Raw genomic sequence first — 22,374 nt, forward strand, 5'->3', positions numbered from 1 at the left:
AGAGAGAGAGAGAGAGAGAGAGAGAGAGAGAGAGAGAGAGAGAGAGAAATCTGACCAGCTCTGAATAAATCTCACCTAAAGCAGCTTCTTTAATCCAGGTGTAGATCAACTGTGTTTTACACTGAAGTTCACTTCTTTACACACACACACACACACACACACACACACACACACACACACATTTAATTTACACCAGACTTTAGGCCACGCCCCCTGCAGAGTAGAACATCTGTACAGGAAAGAAAGCTGGAGCTCTGACTGTTTTTACCTCTGATACACTTGTCCATGTTTACAGACACCTTTGTGTAAAACAGTCAGAAAACATCAACACATTGACCGAGTCACCGAACACCTTAAAGCCGAGTGATGAGACGCTGATCGCCGCCGTCGTCCTCAGAGGAGGTGGAGGATAAAGAGGATGAGGAGGAGTCACAACCTGAACATTACAGTCCTCAGATTTATTCCACAGCAACTTGTTAATAATTATAGTTTATAACATAAAGGCTAAAGTGACTTTTTATACATTTATAGCTGGTACATTTTTATTAAATGTTGTGGAATTTCTCTGAAATCTTTATCACCACTTGTATGTTATGTTTATTTTGTAAATAAAATAAAATATTGTATTTTATATATATATATATTTATATTTATCTCCAAATTGTGAATCAGGACACGAAAGCTGAGAGACAGAAATCACTCGACTGTAACACAAGCAGAATATTTATATTTACATGGATTAGTATTTAAAAAAGGAGAGAAACTCTTTAATGAGGTCACGAGTCTGGAGTCGATTTTCCAAAAGCAACACTTTAGTGTTAAAATCATCAGAAAGCATCACAAAAACATTTAAATCATACGGTAAAAGAAACACATTCAGTAAATCTGCATTTCTCGTCCCTTTTTGTGTGGAACATTTAATAAATCAGTCTGGAAAGTGTGACTGTGATTCAGAAGCATGTGTCTGTAATCAACCCCACGATTATACTGCAATATTCTCATCACGGACATTAAGGTCACTCATAAGGCCTCCTAAAGCAGGACAGTCATGATCTCAGGCAGTCAGATCAGATCTGTGGCATTAGGAAGGTGGAGAACGTAGAAGTTTTACTGAACAGAACAATGATAATGTCGTAGTTTGTAGTCGTGTGTGTGTGTGTGTGTGTGATATTGCTAACACTTTTCTGAAGGCAGGTATCAGTACGTGCCGCTTTGTGCATCAGTTCGGCTACATTACGTCTTTTTCGGTTCCGTTTCGGAGACGAGGGAAAGAAACGGCGTAGACGTCTACATGCTGTGTTAAAGGTTAGCATCAGAGGCAGCAGAGAAACACACATTAGCAGGTTAAATAGCATCTATGCTAATATATCACCAGGATTAGTAGGTGGTTAATAAACTCGTAATGCTTTTCCACAGACACGGTGCTGGACCTTGATCTGGAACCGTCCTCATTCAGCAGAAGAGTGAGTCTCTCTCATTCTAATCAAGAAGCCACACCTCCTTCACAGGAACTAACAGGCCACACCTCCTTTAATCAAGTCCACACCCCTTTCCTTTGATCTGACAAGACATATATGCCACACCTTCTTCGCTGTAAACTACAGACCTTATTTAGCACTGACAGGTACAGAGGCCACACCTCTATCTCCTCAGCCACGCCTCCTTTACTAGGAACGACTGGCAAAAGACGCCACCTTACCTTTAGCACTGACGGGTGCAGAGGCCATGGCCATGTTCCAGCAGGAACGTAGAGGTCCAGCCTCTTTCAGCAGAACCAGTGATCTAAAGTCAATGTTACACTAAACCATTAATTATGGTGTTAAATCCAGTAGCAGAGCCTGAACAGAACTACTGATAAAGTCTGCAACTGGTCGAGTTAACGCCTGTCAATCAAATCATTAAAATGATGAAGGGGTCTGAGATTGGAAAGTAAAATAAATGACGCTCTTAATCTCTACACACGATTACGTATGACTTCAGAGAACCGGACCAGAGCGGGCTACATGTCAGTGAAAAAGGTATCATTGGTTTACTAAACACACACACACACACACACACACACACACACACACACACACACACACACACACACACACACACACAATACATACATCAGGACTTGGAATGATATCATGAATAATAATAAAAGGTTATGGAGTATATGGAGATTTACAGTGTTGACTCATCCTCAGCCAATAATTTACACGACACAATAATTCCAACACACACAACACCGTCCTCTCTCCTTCTTTATCCTTTACTCTGGACGAGGATGTTTCAGCACGTCCCTGTATTCGGCTTAACGCTCAGAACTTCAGTTCACCATGCCGGTGTCACACTGAATAACTCAGCAGTGTGGGGATTGTGTGATGAAACAGAGTTACTGTCATCACGCTGATTATCTTCCTATTACATCATGTCCTGAGTGTTTTATTCCTCTTACACCTCACTCTTAATCCTGTACAGCTGTGAAGAATCGGGGGGAAAATTAGTTCCTGCTCTTACTTTTATTCCTGAAGTTAGTGATTAAAAAAAACCCCACAGTTTAAACTCCTGTCCCGAAGATGTGGGAAATCTACACGCTGCTCACCCTGGAGAATCCTTCCATTAACGTACATAAACTAACACTCTTTAAACGGATTATTATCAGTGTCCTCTGTATACGTCCCTGTGACCGAGCCGTTACTATAGAAACGCTAACGTATAAGAGAGGGGGCTTTCATATTCCTGTAATATTAAACCTTAGGTACCGTCAGCGCTGACCAATCAGAACTCGGCAGCTCTGTGGGGTGACACATTATTAGGACACACTTAACACCACACTGTTTACAGCCCCGTGTTGATTCTTCCTTATTGCCTTATAGCATAGAGTTTAAATGTTGAGCAGCCAGAAAGATAAAAATCTGCCAAAAACGTAACCATAGCAACAGTAACACTGGAGTGTCGAGATAGACGTGTGTCTTGTTTGCATTTTTTTTTTTTTGGCCTCAAAAATCTTATAACTGATTATTAGCACATGCTGCTGCTAACTTTCCGTCACGAACGTCCGTCGTAAAAAAAAAGATAAAATAAAAAGAAGACGTTTATAAAGTAAAATTATTTAAAAAAACAAAAAAACAAAAACACAACAAGGAAAAAAGAAAAAAAAAACCAAAACACTAAGAACCCTTCACTTGGATTGCAGATTTGGAGAGTGGTACAAACACAGCCATTTCCTTTTAGTGTTCAGTGCAATCGATAGCACGCACACACACACGCACACACAACACACACACACACACACACACAGTCAGTGAGTCTGACTACGAGAGAGCCGTAGGTTGAGCCATAAGGTTTTCTCTCGTAATTTCCCATAATGCAACGGGCAGAATGATGACATCCTTCCCAGGACACAATGGGGCACTGCTCTGGTTGTCGTTGTGGATTCTGGTTGCCGTGGTTTCTCTCCATGAGGAGTGTGTGTGAGCTACGAGCCGTCCTGCAGCTCCTTAGCCTTAGTCAGGATGGTGTGTACGTCTGAAATGGGGTAATCCTGAAACGCAGAAGATACCCAGAATTCACTGAGGCGAGTTCTTTATCAGTGCTGTGTGTGTGTGTGTGTGTATGTATACACATTACCTGGAGTAACCTCATGTTCGTTGTAAAGTCTCCTGCCAACAACTGATCACGGATTAAACTGAAATGCAAATAAATGACATTAAAATGTTGAAGAAAGAGACATTAGGAGAGAGAAGGAGAAATAAAAGTGGTCTTACGTGAGCATGGCGCAGCAGACGATAATGAGGAAGTAGAAACGATCCTGATCGGAGAAAAGTGAATCCCAAATCCGGATCACATCCGGAAGCAGAAATTCCTGAGAGAGCAGCAGAGTCAGCCAGCGGAATGTAAAGTACTGTGGCTTGATGTTCTGCTCCTGCTGTGGGGATGGAACGAGAGATATACGGGGGGGGGGGGGGGGACGACGACAGAGAGAGAGATACACAGACAGAGATACGGAGACAGAGGGAGAGGAGGAGACAGACAAAGAAAGAGACGGAGAGAGAGAGAGAGAGAGAGAAAGAGAGATACAGAGAGAGAGAGAGATACAGAGAGAGAGAGAGAGAGAGAGAGAGAGAGACAAAGAAAGAGAGACACAGAGAGACAGAGAGAAAGAAAGAGAGAGAGATACAGAGAGATAGATACAGAGAGAGAGAGATACACAGAGAGAGATACACACAGAGAGAGAGGAGAGAGAGATATATATACACAGAGAGAGAGAGAGAGAGAGAGAGAGAGAGAGAGAGAGAGAAAGAGAGAGAGAGATATACAGAGAGAGAGAGAATAAAGTAAATATGACAATTTGCACTACAGAACTGTTTACACTATGGCTGCATGCCAAACGACACACACCTTAATCACACACTGCAGTGCATTGTGGGTAACACACCCCTCTATACATACATATCAAACCTGTGATTAAGGACATGAATGCTGAAAGGCAGTAAATAAAGTACAGAACGTAAACAGGAAGTGGTTTTAGCGCTCACCAGTTTCATGTACAGCTCCATGTCCTTCTCCTTCAGCATGGAGAAGACGCTCTCCATCTTGTACGTGATGCCGCACTGCGAGTCGTCCAGACTCTTAATGAAGTTATCGCGGTTCTCCGACATCAGATTAGTAAAACAGAAGAACGTGTCGGCCTCCGCGTGCTCTAACGGACGACAGGAAAACAGAGGAGAGCGAGAAAGGAAAGAATAGTGATAAAAATATAGTGACACAATCATCATGTAGTGATGTGAAGGTTCCTGCAGGGGGCAGCAGCAGCGTTCAGCACAGACTCACGCACTCAGTACCTCTAACTGGGTAAAAAAACCTTCTACAGCAGCCATGTTGGCTTTAGTTTTTATAGCTGTTGTTGTTTACCTTTCCATGGTGTGTTAGGGTCGGTGGCAAAGGTGTAGTAGATCGGCCCGACGATCTCGTTCATGCCCTGTACGTAGGCGATGCCCGGGTTCAGCTTGGCGTAGATGAACAGGATTCGCTCCACAACCTCCCAGTGCGCCTCGCAGCCGTTCGGCAAAACCTCGTACTCGTTGGATGGGTACAGGTTCAGTGCCTTGCCAGGAGAACTCACCTAGGGGTCAAGGGTCAAAAACTTTTAGAATAAGGATTAAAACTACACACTATGTAGCTAAACAACAGTCCTTATAATCTGCCACATGTACATAAAATACACACAAATCCTCATAGACACACAAAAATGTGTCGAGTACAAACAGGCCTTAAAGAGGCAGTAAGCAAAAGAGTTTACACAGCAGCAACACACACACACACACACACACACACACACACACACACACACACACACACACTATTACTGACCGAGCATAAAAATGTGGCAGCACAGACTCTGACTCTCACTGTATGAGAGAAAATAAAATCTCTAACATGTTTGTCACCGATGGCCCTCTGGCTTTTCCCCTCAGACATAACGCTCGACTTTCTTACCTACGGACTCCTCGTGAGGAAATCAGCTCTCCGGCTAGTTGCTAAGGAAACACACTGCTGGTTCAGAACATGCAAACACACTCACACACTCCAGATTGCCTGGTGAACAATTCCCTTCTGTCCTAAATGAAGGTCTAAATAAAGAACACAACAGGGGCCTGAACTACTGTACACCTGGGATTTCACACAAAACCAGCCAGACTGTGTGTGTGTGTGTGTGTGTGTTTGTGTGTATGTGTGCGTGTATGTGCATGTGTTTATGTGTGCGTGTATGTATGTGTGTGTGTGCGCGTGTGTGTGTATGTGTTTTTATAAAACACAAGTTAAAGAAAAAATTGCCCAAATGTTCTGACCTGTCTGGAGGCGTGGCCTAAACTCTGAGGTACTGCTTAATGAAACTGTTGTGTTTTGAGGTGAAGATTGACTGGAAACACTGACACGATAAAATGGTAGCTCTAACTTTCCTTTAAGCAAAAGTGAAAATGGATAAACACACACACGCACACGCGCACACACACACGCGCACACACACACGCGCACACACACACACACAAAGCAGAAGGACTCACCTTTATTTGACCATCTGGGCTCTGATCAAACAGGTCACAAATAAATTCAGGCATTTACTGAGAACCAAACACACGTTCAAGTACAAACACTCACACACACAAACACACACACACACTCACATTGGTGACTCCGCTGCGGTTGCGGTTCACAGTCTGAGCTTTAAGTGTGGTTTGTTCTACGCGTCTGCGCAGAGTTTCGTACTCATTCTGTGAGTCGAGGATCAGCTGACAGGGAAACTCTGTGGGTCTCTGGAAGAACGCCATGTCAGGATATAAACGCCTGGGAATACGCAGGAGTGCGCGCACACACACACACACACACACACACACACAGACAAACACACACACACACACAGAGACAAACACACACACACACATACACAGAGACAAACACACACACACACACACACACACACACACAGAGACAAACACACACACACACACAGAGACAAACACACACACACATACACAGAGACAAACACACACACACACACACACACACAGAGACAAACACACACACACACAGACAAACACACACACACAGACAAACACACACGCACACACACACACAGAGACAGACACACACACAGAGACAGACACACACACAGAGAGACACACACACAGAGAGACACACACACAGAGAGACACACACACAGACAGACACACACACACAGACAGACACACACACACAGACAGACACACACACACAGACAGACACACACACAGACAGACACACACACAGACAGACACACACACAGACAGACACACACACACACAGTTTATTGGTCTGCATTAAGATCACATAAATCACACAAGTATTAGTACCAGAGACAGTGGATATTGTCTCTTACAGTAAAGACTTTAAACATTATTCTAATCATTTTATTTTCAACATAAAATTCTCTTGGTCTCTTCCTATCACTCAACAGAGGGGGCGTGGCCTCATCCTATCACTCAGTAGGGGGCGTGGCCTCATCCAATCACTCAGTAGGGGCGTGGCCTCTTTCTATCACTCATTAGAGAAGGCTTGGCCTCATCCTATAACTCAATGGAGGAGGCGTGGCCTCTTCCTATCACTCAATGGAGGAGGCGTGGTCTCTTCCTATCACTCAGTAGAGGAGGCATGGCCTCTTCATATCACCCAGTAGAGGAGGCGTGGCCTCTTAATATCACCCAGTAGAGGAGGCGTGGCCTCTTCATATCACCCAGTACAGGAGGTGTGGCCTCTTCCTATCACTCAATGGAGGAGGCGTGGCCTCTTCCTATCACTCAGTACAGGAAACGTACCTGACGTCTTTATCGATCTGTAACAGAACCTCGTTATCCTTAAAGTAGTTGTTCCATCGACTCTCAGGGTTTGGATTTAAAGGCTGCAAAACACAGACAGAAGAAGCCGGAGTGTTAAAATCAAATAAAAACACTGCGTTTCTGAGAAGATACGTAAATTTATCCAGAATTAAGATGACGAGTTTTGAGAAGCTGCTCAGAGCTAAACGTCAAAACTCACATGATCCTCCATGGTCACGTCCTCTCTGGAGAGACCCAGGTTAGCTTTAGCGATTCCCGGCTGGATGATCATCTCCTTTAGAAACTGGGAATAAATCTCCCTAAACACACACACACGCACACGCACACACGCACGCACACACGCACGCACACACGCACGCACGCACACACGCACGCACACACGCACGCACGCACACACGCACGCACACACGCACGCACACACGCACGCACACACGTCAATTTGAGTCAGTGCGACATTTACAACTTATTAATTCATTACTTATGTATATATATACGTATATATATAATTATTTTTATCATTTTATTTTTAAAATAATTTTAAAAATTAAGAAAACATTTATTTTTAAAGTAGTCCATTATTATAAATATTGATTTGTTTTCCAAGATTTTTGCTTTTGTTCAGAATTCCCTTGAAATAAAACCGAAACAAAAATGACTTCTCTATTCCACTTCCACTGTGTGTGTGTGTGTGTGTGTGTGTGTGTGTGTGTGTGTGTGTGTGTGTGTGTGAGAGTGTGTGTGTTTGCGCACATGCATATGTTACCTCTGCTTCTTCAGGAAAGAGTCCCATAATGTCTGGTCCAGGGGCAGGTAGTTCAACAAGATCTAAAAAATTATTATGCAACAAATACAAATGATCAAAATTGCTTTAGTTAGAAAATAATCAGCCTCCGTGTGTCAGCAGTAACTCTGCTTCATCGTGTTTATGTCACATCTACAGGATAAAGCACAAGAGACTGATGACAGCCACAATAAAGAGTCCTTAAGGACCAAAAAATCTCCTCACCTTCCAGCACAGAGAGCGAATCCCCCCCTCGAAAGGAATTCCTGAGGGATGTCATGAAGAAAAACAGAGAAAAGGAATAAAAGTTATTATTAACTTTATTATTATTATTATTATTATTAGCAGGTGATAGTTAGTGAAAGGAGTGAAGCCGTTATAAATGAGTCGTTACCAGTGAAGCAGAGCTCCCGTAGTGCCTTCAGGTCCAGCTTCTCCTCGCTCAGTGCCGTATTAAACTCCTGAATCCTTCAAACAATAAAAAAAACAAAGCAAGATTAAGAAACAGACTGTTTAGAGAAGGTCTGAATAGGCTAATGATTGTTGGGTGCAAAAGTTTGCACACCCACAGGACAGATAAATGATGGCAGAAATGTAAGTCTTAACATTGTATGATTTCCTAATGATGAGTCTTTACTTCTTTATTTCACCTGAAATTCATCACCATTTACATAATTACTCACAAACCACCAGAAACACAGTCAAGGTTAAATTATTAATAATCATCACATTGATAAAAGAAAAATTAACTAAAAAATGTAAACATATTTTAAACACATCGGCTACTTCTAAAATCAATTATTTATTAATTTAAATTGAATAAAAGATATGAGGATTTCCAACAGGGCTTTAAAAAAAAAAAAGACAAACATGTTGAGTTCATTTTGACAAGATGTTCATCACGAGGTCTGAGACAAAAGGTCCAAGAAAACTAAAGTTTAATTCTATTTTTAATAACAAAATACATTACAATATTTAAGATGCAGGATTCAGTTTGGAAGTAAATCAGCTGCTCCTCATCACAGTACCTTTTTTTGTTAGAGAAAGAAATCTTCTGTAATATCGGTGACACGATTCGTGTCACATGGTCAAACCATCTGGTCCTAAATAAGTGTTAAGGATCAAAATGACATAAATGTTTACACCCCCTTCTCAGCTGGAGGTCAATCTGTTCAGATGAATATCCTCTGATAACTTCCACGTCTCCTCTCTTATGTCCTCTGAACGGCTATGAGACCTTCGGTCAGACTCCTGCTGTGGATCTTTAACTGCAGTCACAAGACCTTCCTCTGGTTAAAGTTTACATTAAAGTACCAAGGTTTAAATGCTGACCAGAAAAAGGGATCTGCTAAGTCTGAAAAAGATCCCACTGGATTCCTGCTAAGATGCCAGTAGATTCCTGCTAAGATCCCAGTAGATTCCTGCTAAGGTCCCAGTAGATTCCTGCTAAGGTCCCAGTAGATTCCTGCTAAGATCCCAGTAGATTCCTGCTAAGATCCCAGCAGATTCCTGCTAAGATCCCAGTAGATTCCTGCTAAGATCCCAGCAGATTCCTGCTAAGATCCCAGCAGATTCCTCTTCATCTCAGCGTTTAAGCTTCTCTGCTGCTGATCTGATCAACGTCTGATCTCTATTTAATAATGTTATGACTCATTTGTGATAAAAACGCTTAAGGAAAAAAACTTATTTTAAATAAATTCTTGTTCTTGACAAACTCACTTAAAAGTCACGTTGTTCAGTCACTACCGTGTTCATGCTGTAACTCAGCTGACTGTCAGGTTTAATAAAGCACAAAATCAGAAAGTTTAAACATTTCATTCAGTCTCATGACTTGCACTTTATTTAATGTTCAGACTAAACACGAACGCGACTCCGTAAACATGTTAAAGCTCTAAACTGAATGAGTGAATAATAAACACAGCTCTGTAAGGCTAACGTTAGCCGCTAGGCTACACAGCTAGCGAACACATCCGAATAAAGGCATGTTATTAACATCCTGATCAGACCACACAACTCTGTTCAGAATGACTTTATTATACACACTTTTTGCAGCCCGACAGTGATTCGTGTCTCACCTGCTTTTGTAGGAACTCGACATGTTGGAGCGAAAACACAACTGTTCTGGAGAAATGAAAGGTGTCGCAGGAAAAACACTCCGGCTGGGAAACAAATGACAGCGCTCCTGGTTTTCAAACATAGATACCTACCCCTAGATGTCGCCTTGGCTACGGCGGTTCATTGGAACGAATGCGTCAATAGAGCCGCCATCTTGGAACAGGGGACCCCCTCCTCTTTAATGCATCAATCACCATAAATCGTCATGAATGCCATTTTCTAGTTTTTTTTTTTACTAGTTTGGTTCGTTCCATCGGTCAGACATGTATTTATCATTGAGTCCAGAGAAAATTTAAGGTTTTGGTATGAAGATAATCTACTTTTTCACAATATAATGCTGACGTCTCTGTTTATCACTTGGGAATCTACAAACATTCAGGGCCTTTTTACACCCGTTCACTTCATGTGTTGTCTCTGATCCGATAGCTATCTGATTTGTTAAAACTGTTCCATTTACATTAGGCCACATAAATGCGCCTCGGTGAATCGGATATCGATCTGATCTTTCTATTCCCGCCCAATAAGCTCATATATTTCACCTCATTTCTGGGTAATTGAGATGGAGCACGCTTTGGTGTATGCGGTTGCTACAAAAAAACCAGCATTTACTGTTTGCTCCATTTTCGCTGGCAGCAGCAGTGCATTTTAAGACCCAACAAGACTCCTGGGTGAAAGATCGGAGCCAGCACTGGTGGGAAAACATATTTGTTTCTGGTGCGATGCACGACTCGTGAGTCACCTGCGAGTCACGTTTTTCAGTTTGGAAGGAGTATAGCGCGGACGTATGTGGCTTGAACAACCACATGCATTTACACCTGTCCAATTTCATCTGAAATGCCTCCCAGACCACCTCCTGAAACCGTTTCGGAGGGCATTTAGACCTGGTCTTTAAAACATTCGGATAGCTATCGGATCACAGAAAACGCATGAAGTGACCAGGTGTGAAAACCCCCTCAGATTCAGATTATTTTATTTAATGCCAAAGCTATTTCCATGGCAAAAATACAATTACAAAAACACAAATATCATATAAATACAATAAAACAAAACAAATATAAACAGCAAGTCATATTATACAATTTTTTAAATTAACATAACATTAACAAAGTGTGCTTGATAATTCAACAATACAATGTCATGGCCATCCATTTTATTTGATTCTCCTGATTTCTTCGTCTCCATAGCAACGGATGCTGAGACTCATGGGTAATGTGGGCATCCGCATTTGCGATTCTAAGTGTTCAAATTTGATCATTACATTCAAGTAACATTACCTGGGATGTTAAAATCCAGCACCCGCACCATCAGCACTGGTGCCCCTCAGGGTTGTGTCCTCTCCCCACTGCTCTTCTCCCTGTACACAAATGACTGCACCTCTAATGACTTCTCTGTCAAGCTCCTGAAGTTTGCTGAGGAAGTTCAACCTTCCACAGGATCTGCTGAAACAGTTCTGCACTGCAATCATCGAATTCATCCTCTGCACTTCAATTACTGTTTGGTTCAGCTCAGCCACCAAATCTGACCTCAGAAGACTACAGAGGGTAGTCCTGACTGCTGAGCAAATCATTAGCACAATACTCTCCACTCTACAAGATCTGTAGGAATCACTCTGGACCCCTCACATCCAGCACACTCCCTCACTCTGGACCCCTCACATCCAGCACACTCCCTCACTCTGGACCCCTCACATCCAGCACACTCCCTCACTCTGGACCCCTCACATCCAGCACACTCCCTCACTCTGGACCCCTCACATACAATACAATGTGTGGTGGGAGAGCAGGAGAAAAGAGGGACTGTCACTGTCAATGCGGGACACTTGACAGTTCTGTATGTCTCAGGGTAAGTGGTAAGTTTACTACAAGACTCTTTTCTGTTGCGGCACCGTGCACTGTAGAAAATAAAATGACCCTTTGTTCAGCAAACAGTGTTTTTTTTTAGTTACAGATAATAGGAATTTAATGTAATGTAAGTCTATATACAAATACATGTTAGTTCAACAATATTACAAAATTTTATAGCAACATCATTAACAAAGCTGCACGAACAAACATATTTTAATTTTAATCGCCACTTGGTCAGAACAAAACAAATGATAAAAGAAACAAAATAAAAAACAAATAAAAAAATGTAGTAATGTCTCTGACAGTAAACGTGGACCCTGAAAGACTGCTGAAGCCATTAGACACTCTCAAAGTGCTGGACCTGTCCTCAACGCACCTGCCCCGTCCCTCCTTCCTCACACAGTGGAGGGAGCAGCTAGTCCTGCAAATGAGGTGAGCAATCATAGTTCATTTAATGAATGGAGGACACAGAGGCCACTCCCCTTTCACTGGGTCGATAAACGTGTATTATTAAATGGACGTTCTTCCACAGGCACTGATAGATATCTCACGTGAAGGTCAACACTTCAAGTTCAAACTGACAAGGAAGATCCTCACAAACATTGTAAAGAGTTTAGGGAACCTCGTCTCCCTGGACATCTCAGGACACGTCATGCTGGACAACTGCACCGTGCCGTACACGGAGGAGGCCATGGGACCACCAAGGTACGTATCCTGTGTCAGACAGGAAATTACATAAAACTTATTCAGAAACTATTGACTTGTGTACATATGGGACACAAAAATGTCTCTGTCCCTCTCCTCTGTCTCTGTCTTATCTCTCTCTGTCTGTCTCACTTTCAGCACCGATCCCTGTAAGAGCAGTAGGGATTAAAGAGGCCTCTGCAGTTTCTGGGTCTTTATAACACTACACTGTGTAACGTCAAACACATCCCGGCCTTTAAGGTACAACTAGTAACTTCTTATCTTACAAATTATCTGATTCCACTTTTATTTCTATTTAGATGTGTTGTGATAAAATTGTCAAATTTTAACTACTTCTAAGTGACAATTTGAAAACTGAAAATTAGAACTTTTGAGCTATTTAAAATGGATTTATGTATTTGTAACTAAAAAAATGAAACAAAAAAGCAAACAAAAAAATAAAATTTTGAAATGAACTGGTGAAATCTCAGGGTCTTTTTTTTAATCCTTCACAGGAAACAGTTATACAAGAACCCGGAAGCTGAACCTTGTTTTGTTGCCATCAGGACTAGAGACGCTGAGAGGAAAAAAATCCCCCAAAGATCAGAGAGTTTTTCAGCGAAGTAAACAATCAGAACCTAAATTTCCGCCGTCGAGATAAAATTTAAAGCCGAATTCTGGTAAAATCCCTGCTTTCCGGTCCGTGTCATGATCGTAGGAAGGAACCTGTTTGGCCCTTAGTAAGTTTCAGCTAATATGCTAACGGCTATGCTAGTATGCTAACGGCTATGCTAATATGCTAACGGCTATGCTAATATGCTAACGGCTATGCTAATATGCTATGCTCTGTTTTGCTAGCAGCTTTAGGTTTAGCATGAATTAGCATTAGCACGAAAACCCATACAGGTAAACGGATAGCGGCGTTTAGCTTCCTAGCCATTTGCTAACCTCTTTGCATTCGAGTTCATACAACGCAATTCTGTGTTATTAAATGTGCTAATTACATTTAATAACATTTTTATGATTACATTATAATTGTATTATTCATATTCGGTGTCTAGCGAAGTTTGTGGTAAATCTGTGTAGTGTAGTCTGTAGAGCAGCAGCAGCAAAAACACAAGTACAATTTCTTACATTTTTATTTTCTCCAAAATTATAAAAAGTAACTTTGCCACTGCGGAAAGTGACAAACATTTGGACTGCGTTTCGTTTGGAACTTAATTTACCACAAAAATGTAGCATTCCTGCTAATATAAGTAAATATTGTGGTGACTGAATGCCAGTTAGCTAACAAGGCTAATTAATAGATGTTAATTTAATAGAATAGTTAAATAAAACATTAATTATAGGTAATGATTATATGTATTTATGATGCCTGAGATCTGAGCGCACTGTTCGCTCTCCTCCATCAACTTCGTGTCTGACTCTGAAAGGGTGCATCACCATGGCAACCAAAGCAGGGGATGATCCAGAGAGCCTCATGTCTCTGTGCACCGTGTTCTGTCTGAAGAACCTCAGTAGTACCATGTGCTATATGGGCGAGAGGAACCAACTGTGCCTGCGTCCAGACATCTTCTTACCCAGTGAGATCTGTGACAAGCTTGTTCACATGTAAGTGTACACTGTTTATTATTATTATTATTATTATTATTATTATTATTATTATTATTAATATTAATAATGATGTAAACAGACAAGTTGTTATAGAGGCAGAGCATCTTTAATATTAAGGATATTTTCCTGATAACAATTAAATAATTTACTTTTCATTTTTATTTGCTATAACATTGTAATAAGTCTTTTTACTGCTCTAACTCTTTAATATGAGGTCATTTATGTCCCTGTTTCTCTTTACTACGTCATTGTGTTGCTGTAGCACTGTAATAATGCCTCATTTTATTTCTAATGCCCTAAAAAGAAACATTTTTCTCACAGCTAAACACCAATCATTTAGTTGCTGTTATGTCTAAGTACTTTTGTCATAACTCTAAATGTCTTTTATTGCTATAACACCTTAATGAGTTGTATTATTACTCTGTACAGTTTTTATTCATGTTACACTTGAAAACGAGTTGCTTTATTACTTGTTATAACACTTTAAGGCTATTATAGTTTCATAGACCACTATAATAAGTGTTTTTTATGTAACAAAAATATCATTTTTAATAATTTTAATTTAATAAGTTCCTATTAATTTGTCATTTCATACCACTTTAACATTGCTGTAATTCTGAACCTCAGGTACGTGGAGTTGGTGCACACAGACAGTGAGTTTGAGCCTCAGGATGGGTTTTTTCAGCTCTTCGGCGACCCGCACAGCACCCGACTGAGCCGACTGCACCTCAGAGAGGACGTCGTACGAGACCGAGACCTCAAGGCCATCAGCAAGCAGGTGCTGACACAGCCTAGTAATAACAGCTCATTAGGATTCTATAGCACCTTAATAACAACTTTTTATTAATAAGTCATATTATTGTAATAACACCTTTTATAAGTTCTCTCATAATTGTACTAGCATAATAATTTTTTTGGCTGTAACATCTTAATAATAAATAGTTTTAGTGGCTATAACACCTTCATAGCTCATGTTATTGCTATAACACCGTAATAAATTGTTTATTCAGTGGTTGTTTTGCTCTAACACTGTACTGTGTGCTGGTTTTACTCTCAGATGTCTCTGTTCTGTAACTTGTAAGCTTCTTTTTCCAGGATCTGATGGAGCTCCACTTGACGTGCTGTAGTCATCTCAGCAACCGAAGCCTTTGCACTCTGCGCAAATTCCGCCACACGCTCGTGTCCCTCAGTCTCTTCGGCTGCTCCAGCATCTTCTTCCCCAAGTCCTCCACTGAGGATGACGAGGATGATGATGAGGATGATGAAGAGTTATGTGATGGCACTGACTTTTCCTTCCAGGGCTTCAGAAGGTTGTGCATGTTGAACGTTGGCCATCTGCCAGTAAACGTGGACCCTGAAAGACTGCTGAAGCCACTAGACACTCTCAGAGTGCTGGACCTGTCCTCAACGCACCTGCCCCGCCCCTCCTTCCTCACAAGGTGGAGGGAGCAGCTAGCCGTGCTCGTGCTCTACAACGTGGACGTGAACGAGGAGCTCATCACCACCGTCCTGCAAATGAGCCGATTGAGGTGAGCAATTATAGTTAATTTAATGAACGGAGGACACAGAGGCCACTCCCCTATTACTGGGTCAGATAAACTGTGTATTTATTATTAAATGGACGTTCTTCCACAGGCACTTAGATATCTCACGTGAAGGTCAGCGCCCCTCCAAGTTCAAACTGACAAGGAAGATCCTGACAAACATTGTACAGAGTTTAAGGAACCTCGTCTCCCTGGACATCTCGGGACACATCATGCTGGACAACTGCACCGTGCCGTATATGGAGGAGGCCATGGGACCACCAAGGTACGTATCCTGTGTCAGACAGGAAATGACATAAAACTTATACAGAAACTATTGACTTGTGTACATATGGGACACAAAAATGTCTCTGTTGACACCCCCCCCCCTTTGTCTCTTATCGCTCTCTGTCTGTCTCACTTTCAGCACCGATCCCTGTAAGAGCAGTATCTACCCGTTCCAGGGATTAAAGAGGCCTCTGCAGTTTCTGGGTCTTTATAACACTACACTGTGTAACGTCAAACACATCCCGGCCTTTAAGGTACAACTAGTAACTTCTTATCTTACAAATTATCTGATTCCACTTTATGGTTTATGGGTGAGCTTTTAAAGTTTTAGTTCAGTTAGTGTTGACCCAAATTACACTCCACAGTCAGTTCTGGTCTAATCACAGCCTTCTCACAAATTATATAAATGTTTTATTTGATTTTTTAATTAAACATCAGGAATTATTATTCTTTGTTATTTTTAATAAAGATGTACAACCCTTAACAATACTATCTCAACAATATGAAATAAAAGTAAACTGTCAGCTCTGTTACAGGACATAATGATTTGTCTCCCCCTAGTGGTCATGTGCCACAACATTGTTGAATTCAGTGTAAATTTAAAGATAAATACAGAATTGATCAATAAAACAATGAGCCACTCAGTCACATTAATGTATTGTGACATTCTTGATATTCGTATCTATATAAATGTGTGTTTTAGGTGACCGGATCTAAGAATGAAGAGCAGGTTCTCAACGCTATTGAAGCTTACACTGAACATCGTCCTGAACTCACACACAGGGCCATAAACCAGCTGTTTGACTTTGTCCGGATCCAACACTGTAATAATCTGGTTCGAGCAGTGCAGGTACACACACACACACACACACACACACACACATATGTCATTTTCTTTGCTTGCATCTCAACATGTAAAAACTTCCCTCTCCCCCGCTTTGACTCTCTCTTTATCTCTCTCCCCAGTTGGTGATAGCAGCACTGAAGTGTCATAAGTATGATAAGAGTGTCCAGGTGACGGGCAGCGCCGCTCTCTTCTACCTGACCGGTACAGAGTACCGGAATCACCAAAGTGTGAAGATGCGCAGGCAGGTCATCGAGGTCGTACTCAATGGCATGGAGCAGTACCAGGAGGTTACGGTGAGACCCACACACTCTGTTCTGATGTATACTTAAAAATACTGTTTTGTTGATGGTTAGTTTAACTTTATTCTCTCTCTCTCTCTCTCTCTCTCTCTCTCTCTCTCTCTCTCTCTCTCCTTACAGGTTCAGAGGAATTGCTGTCTGACTCTGTGTAATTTTAATATTCCTGATGAGTTAGAGTTTCAGTATCACCGCGTCAACCTATTGCTGTTAAAGATCCTGGAACCGGTGCGTCAGGACGAGTCGATTCAGCGCATTGCTGTGCACCTGTGCAATGCCCTCGTCTGCCAGGTGGACAACGACCACAAGGAGGAGGTCGGCAAGATGGGCTTCGTCAAGGTATCTTCTAACAACAAAAGTGCATTAAAAATCCACCACGTGAATCACTCTAATGCTGTTTATAAGTGTATAATATATATTTATTAATTTTTTTCTCAGACCATGTTGAATTTAATACAGAAGAAGCTGAATGACAGACTGGTAAGTGTGGAAATGAAGATATTAGTAAATATTACTGTTATTAAATATCACAGTAATGAGTCAGGATTAGTTTGTTGTCTGACTGGATGATGATGATGATGATGATGATGATGATTTTCTCTCTCTAGTGTGATCAGGTGATGGAGTTCTCATGGAGCGCGTTGTGGAACATCACAGATGAAACGCCAGATAACTGCCAGATGTTCCTCAACTGCAGTGGCATGAACCTGTGCCTGGATTGTTTAAAGGTACTAAAGCAGTACAAAAAACTTCTAATCATTGTTTAAAAAAAGTTGTGAAGTTTTCCTCTTATATTTTTACACTGTGTGTGTTTGTGTGTGTGTGTGTGTGTGTGTTCCCTTCACAGGAGTTTCCAGATAAACAGGAGCTGCACCGTAACATGCTGGGGCTGCTGGGTAATGTGGCCGAGGTGAAGGAGCTCCGACCTCAGCTTCTCACCAGCCAGTTCGTCACCGTCTTCAGGTGCTTCATCTCTACACCTCCCTCTTAGTTATTTTCGCATCTTTACTTTTCTGTCTTTCATTTCTGCACTTACAGTGGTGTGAAAGTGTTGGACCCCCCCCCCCCCTTTTTAAGTTTTTGACACTTTAATCGTCAAACTAATTTAAATATTAGTTAAAGAAACACACGTAAAGACAACATTCAGTTTTAAATGAAGGTTTTTATTCTTAAGGGAAAACAAAATCCAAGCCCACATGGCACTGAGTGAAAGTGTTGGTGAAAACTTTTTCACACCACTATATTCCTTCCCTATCAACTGTTTTAACTGTATTATTGATGCTCATTCTCTCACCTACAGTATTTTCCGCACTATAAGGCGCACCTAAAAGCCTTAAATTTTCTCAAAAATCGTCCATGCGCCTAATAATCCGGTGTGTCTTATGTGTGCACAGAGTTCCTAAAATCTGTAAAAATGTTGTGTGACTTTGGTAAGCGCTCCGCTTGATTGACTGTCGGACCATTTCCCGCTGACACAGGTATGCTTACCTCTGCCACGCCTCCGGTAGGTATAACTACCGGTATGTTGCAAAACATTTGTTTATTCCTAATCATTATGCGCTCTACAGTCCAGTAGGTGGCGGTAAATGCACCTTAAGTTGGCATCCGCCAATAAAAATCAGATGCTTATGAGGCGAAATACAAACTACAGGCTATCAGTTACACGGTTGTAAATGGGAATAGAGCAGCTGAAAGTATTCAACATCAATGTATCTATGGTTCGGAAGTGGAGGAAGCAAGAAAATGTACTGCGCCAAGTTAAGAAGACACAGTAGATGAGGACTTTGATGGATTTGTGGGAGAAGATTGATTAAAAATAATGTGCGTGTTGTTAAATAGAATAAAGTGCAACTTAACTCACTGTTCTGCTTGTTACCTTTTTTGTAGACCGTATGTTTTAGCATGCGCCTTATAATACGGTGCGCCTTATGTATGGGTTAAGTACAGAAATAGACCCTGTAATTGAGACTGCGCCTTATAATACGGTGCGCCTTATGGTGCAGAAAATACTGTATTTAAAATTACACACGTTCCTTTGTTCTGTAATATGAATAAAACAGCAGTATCCTGATGCTCAGTTGTCAACAAAAACTATTAAAACTATAAAAAAAAACCTTTTTTAATTGTCCCAGTAACCTGTTGGGGAGCAAAGCGGACGGGATCGAGGTGTCGTATAACGCCTGTGGGGTTCTGGCACATATCATGTTTGATGGGCCTGAAGTGTGGACTGTGGAGAACCCTAACAGAGAGATGGTCATGGACAAAATGTGGGACGCCATCCAGAGCTGGGACGTCACGTCACGGCGCAACATCAACTACAGGTGTGTGTTTAACTCATCAACTGAAGGCACTGATCCACTGCAGCTTCTGACACGTCATCCATTCCATAACATCTCTGTCTGTCTCTCTCTCTCTCTCTCTCTCTCCCTCTCAGGTCATTTGAACCTATCCTGCGTCTCCTCCCTCAGAGTATATCACCTGTCAGTCAGCACTGGGCCACCTGGGCTCTTTACAACCTGGTCTCTGTGTACCGTAAGTACACACACACACACACACACACACACACACACACACACACACACACACACACACACACACACACTCCAAAATCTGCATATGCTTGATTTGACTGTCCGTGCATTCAAATTCATCTTTGTTTAACTGTCTGTTTTTTCTGTCTGTCTCTTTTGTGTCCACAGCAAACAAATACTGTCCATTATTAATAAAAGAAGGAGGAATTGTGTTGTTGAAGAAAGTTCTGGAACTGGAGTCTTCTCACCAGGACACAAAGACCATGGCACGGTACACGTGTACATTCAGTTTAAAACAAAAACATCGTGATAATGTTTAGAAACCGTTCAGTAGACTGATGTTTCATTTTGGAACTGATAAAAGCTACACAGGCCACGCCCACTAAACACGCCCACAATGCAACGCTGCTGGAATTCATGCCACGCCCCCCTACACTAGTTAGCACTTGCTCACTGATACCCGCAAAGATGGAGGAAAACTGTTAGCACCAATCAGAGCCCAGGATTTCACTATTATTAGTGTTTACAGTTCTGACACTTGGCAGAAGCCCTTATCCAGAGCAGCGTACAAACGGATTTGTTTTATTTTATAAAAGTAATTAAATAAATGTAGATAGATACGTGTTAGATATTTAACTAACTTTTTAGTGACGTGACATACGGCTAAGCACGGTGACCCATACTCAGAATTTGTTCTCTGCATTTAACCCATCCAAAGTGCACACACACAGCAGTGAACACACACCTGGAGCAGTGGGCAGCCATTTATGCTGCCGCGCCCGGGGAGCAGTTGGGGGGTTTGGTGCCTTGCTCAAGGGCACCTCAGTCGTGGCTGGCCCGAGACTCGAACCCACAACCTTTGGGTTACAAATCAGACTCTCTAACCATTAGGCCACGACTGCTCCAGAACAACTGCAGGTCCTTGAATAATAAATATTGATCTAAAACTGTTTTCTTCCTGCAGCAAGGTGATGGAGCAGTGTGAGAATTTTAAGGAGGATCCGATGGACACCAGCAGGTAAAAGGTGCAGAGCAGGAAATCTCACCTCAGCATCTGGTCCACCTTAAAACACACCAGAACAACACAGCTAATGGGATCTAAAGAAAGGAATCGAACGCACAACGCTCACATCTGTTCAATGTCATTCAGGATTCTTCAGTCTCCTCTGCTGTGTGTGTGTGTGTGTGTGTGTGTGTGTTGGACTCAAAGGGTCAAGATTAGAGGTCTTCACGGGTCCACTTGGATCCGAAAACCTGAGGTCCGACCCAAGCAGGTTCGGTTCTAAAAGTTTGACGTGTGCCTCGGACACGGGTCGGGTATAATAATAGCGGTCTCGGGTAATTTCAAACGAATACGTTTTTACTGAACAGACCCGAGGTGTGTGTGTGCCTCGACTCGAGTCTTTTTCCAACCTCTCCTCTGTTTGCCAAGACAGCTTGGGACATGTGGCTGGCAGTAAGCTAATTTTTGTTGAAACAGACCTGGCAATCAATTTTAAATCCATGCTGTAGCGGTTACTTTACTGTAGAGTTACGCAACATTCGGGTCCAGTCGGGTTAAAAAAAAAAGTCGTCGGACTCTGGTCTATTTTTTTGGGGGTTTGTCTTGAGTCGGGGCTTTCTTAATAAAAAAAATCATGTACATCGGTTATGGGTAAAAAGTGATTCGGGTCACTTCGGGTTGGGTACTTTTTTTAAGACCCGAGAAGACCTCCAGTCACGATGGACCATAATCCTGACAAATACACACTCCTCCTGTGAAAATGAAAATGACTAACTTGAAGGGGAGATAGCTTCCACAGGAGTGTGTGTTGCACATGGTTAACAGTGTTTGTATCATTTGTGTGTGTGTGTGTGTGTGTGTGTGTGTGTAAAAAAGCCAGGAGAATGTTCTCATCTTTTTGCCTGTGAGCACAAAACAAGGATGGAAAGAGACTGATTTTGTGTGTGTGTGAGAGAGAGAGAGAGAGAGAGAGAGAGAGAGAGAGAAAACGCTTCGACATCATAACTCATGGACTTTCTGGAATGAGGTCACAATTTCTGGTCAGTCAGGACAATTTATGGCTTGAACACACACACATTTACAGACTCTTATCCAGAGTGATGTACAAAACTGCTTAAATCTCTATCATTGGATACATTAACTCTGGTTCACTAGGTCACATAATTAAAGGGGCGGTGCATGATGTTTGAAAGCCAATGTTGACATTTGAAGTCACCAAAACAAACACTCCCCTAACCCAAGTGGGTGTCACCCCTGTATTAATAGCTCCGCCCATAACCCAGGCAACTGTTATGGCAGAACCTGCTGGGGCAGCTGTCCGAGGGCATATTTTTTAATCAATAAATCAGTAATACTATGGTAATACAAATGTGTGTTAACAGGTTTAGCTGCGTTTCACGCAGAAGATGACGTTCAACACCTCGAACCCGAGGCAGAGGTAACGGCAGGTATCCGTTATGTCAATGTTTCAATCGCTTTCGGGA

At 41.9% G+C, this 22,374-nt stretch overlaps 2 protein-coding genes across 2 annotated transcripts; one reads left to right on the top strand and one right to left on the bottom strand.

Moving 5' to 3' along the window:
* Positions 1 to 790: 790 nt before the first annotated feature.
* On the bottom strand, positions 791 to 10,354 carry tbc1d13 (TBC1 domain family, member 13). Its single transcript, XM_027158887.2, has 12 exons — positions 10,221 to 10,354; positions 8,540 to 8,613; positions 8,371 to 8,411; positions 8,128 to 8,189; positions 7,564 to 7,663; positions 7,344 to 7,426; positions 6,177 to 6,336; positions 4,903 to 5,113; positions 4,527 to 4,690; positions 3,756 to 3,916; positions 3,619 to 3,676; positions 791 to 3,532 (listed from the first exon to the last, which is right to left on the bottom strand). Exons 1-12 carry the CDS (start codon positions 10,340 to 10,342, stop codon positions 3,467 to 3,469), a joined length of 1,302 nt encoding a protein of 433 aa, XP_027014688.2. The 5' UTR covers positions 10,343 to 10,354; the 3' UTR covers positions 791 to 3,466.
* A 2,977-nt stretch (positions 10,355 to 13,331) lies between these two features.
* LOC113650469 (protein zer-1 homolog) lies at positions 13,332 to 21,841 on the top strand. Its single transcript, XM_047805685.1, has 16 exons — positions 13,332 to 13,528; positions 14,222 to 14,399; positions 15,030 to 15,180; positions 15,498 to 15,931; positions 16,038 to 16,211; positions 16,353 to 16,467; positions 16,917 to 17,063; positions 17,180 to 17,353; positions 17,480 to 17,695; positions 17,795 to 17,836; positions 17,965 to 18,084; positions 18,204 to 18,319; positions 19,489 to 19,677; positions 19,791 to 19,888; positions 20,056 to 20,158; positions 20,852 to 21,841. Exons 2-16 carry the CDS (start codon positions 14,233 to 14,235, stop codon positions 20,907 to 20,909), a joined length of 2,304 nt encoding a protein of 767 aa, XP_047661641.1. The 5' UTR covers positions 13,332 to 13,528; positions 14,222 to 14,232; the 3' UTR covers positions 20,910 to 21,841.
* The last annotated feature ends 533 nt before the right edge of the window (positions 21,842 to 22,374 follow it).

Source organism: Tachysurus fulvidraco, chromosome 21 (genome assembly GCF_022655615.1).
Source record: "Tachysurus fulvidraco isolate hzauxx_2018 chromosome 21, HZAU_PFXX_2.0, whole genome shotgun sequence".
Taxonomy (NCBI): domain Eukaryota; kingdom Metazoa; phylum Chordata; class Actinopteri; order Siluriformes; family Bagridae; genus Tachysurus; species Tachysurus fulvidraco.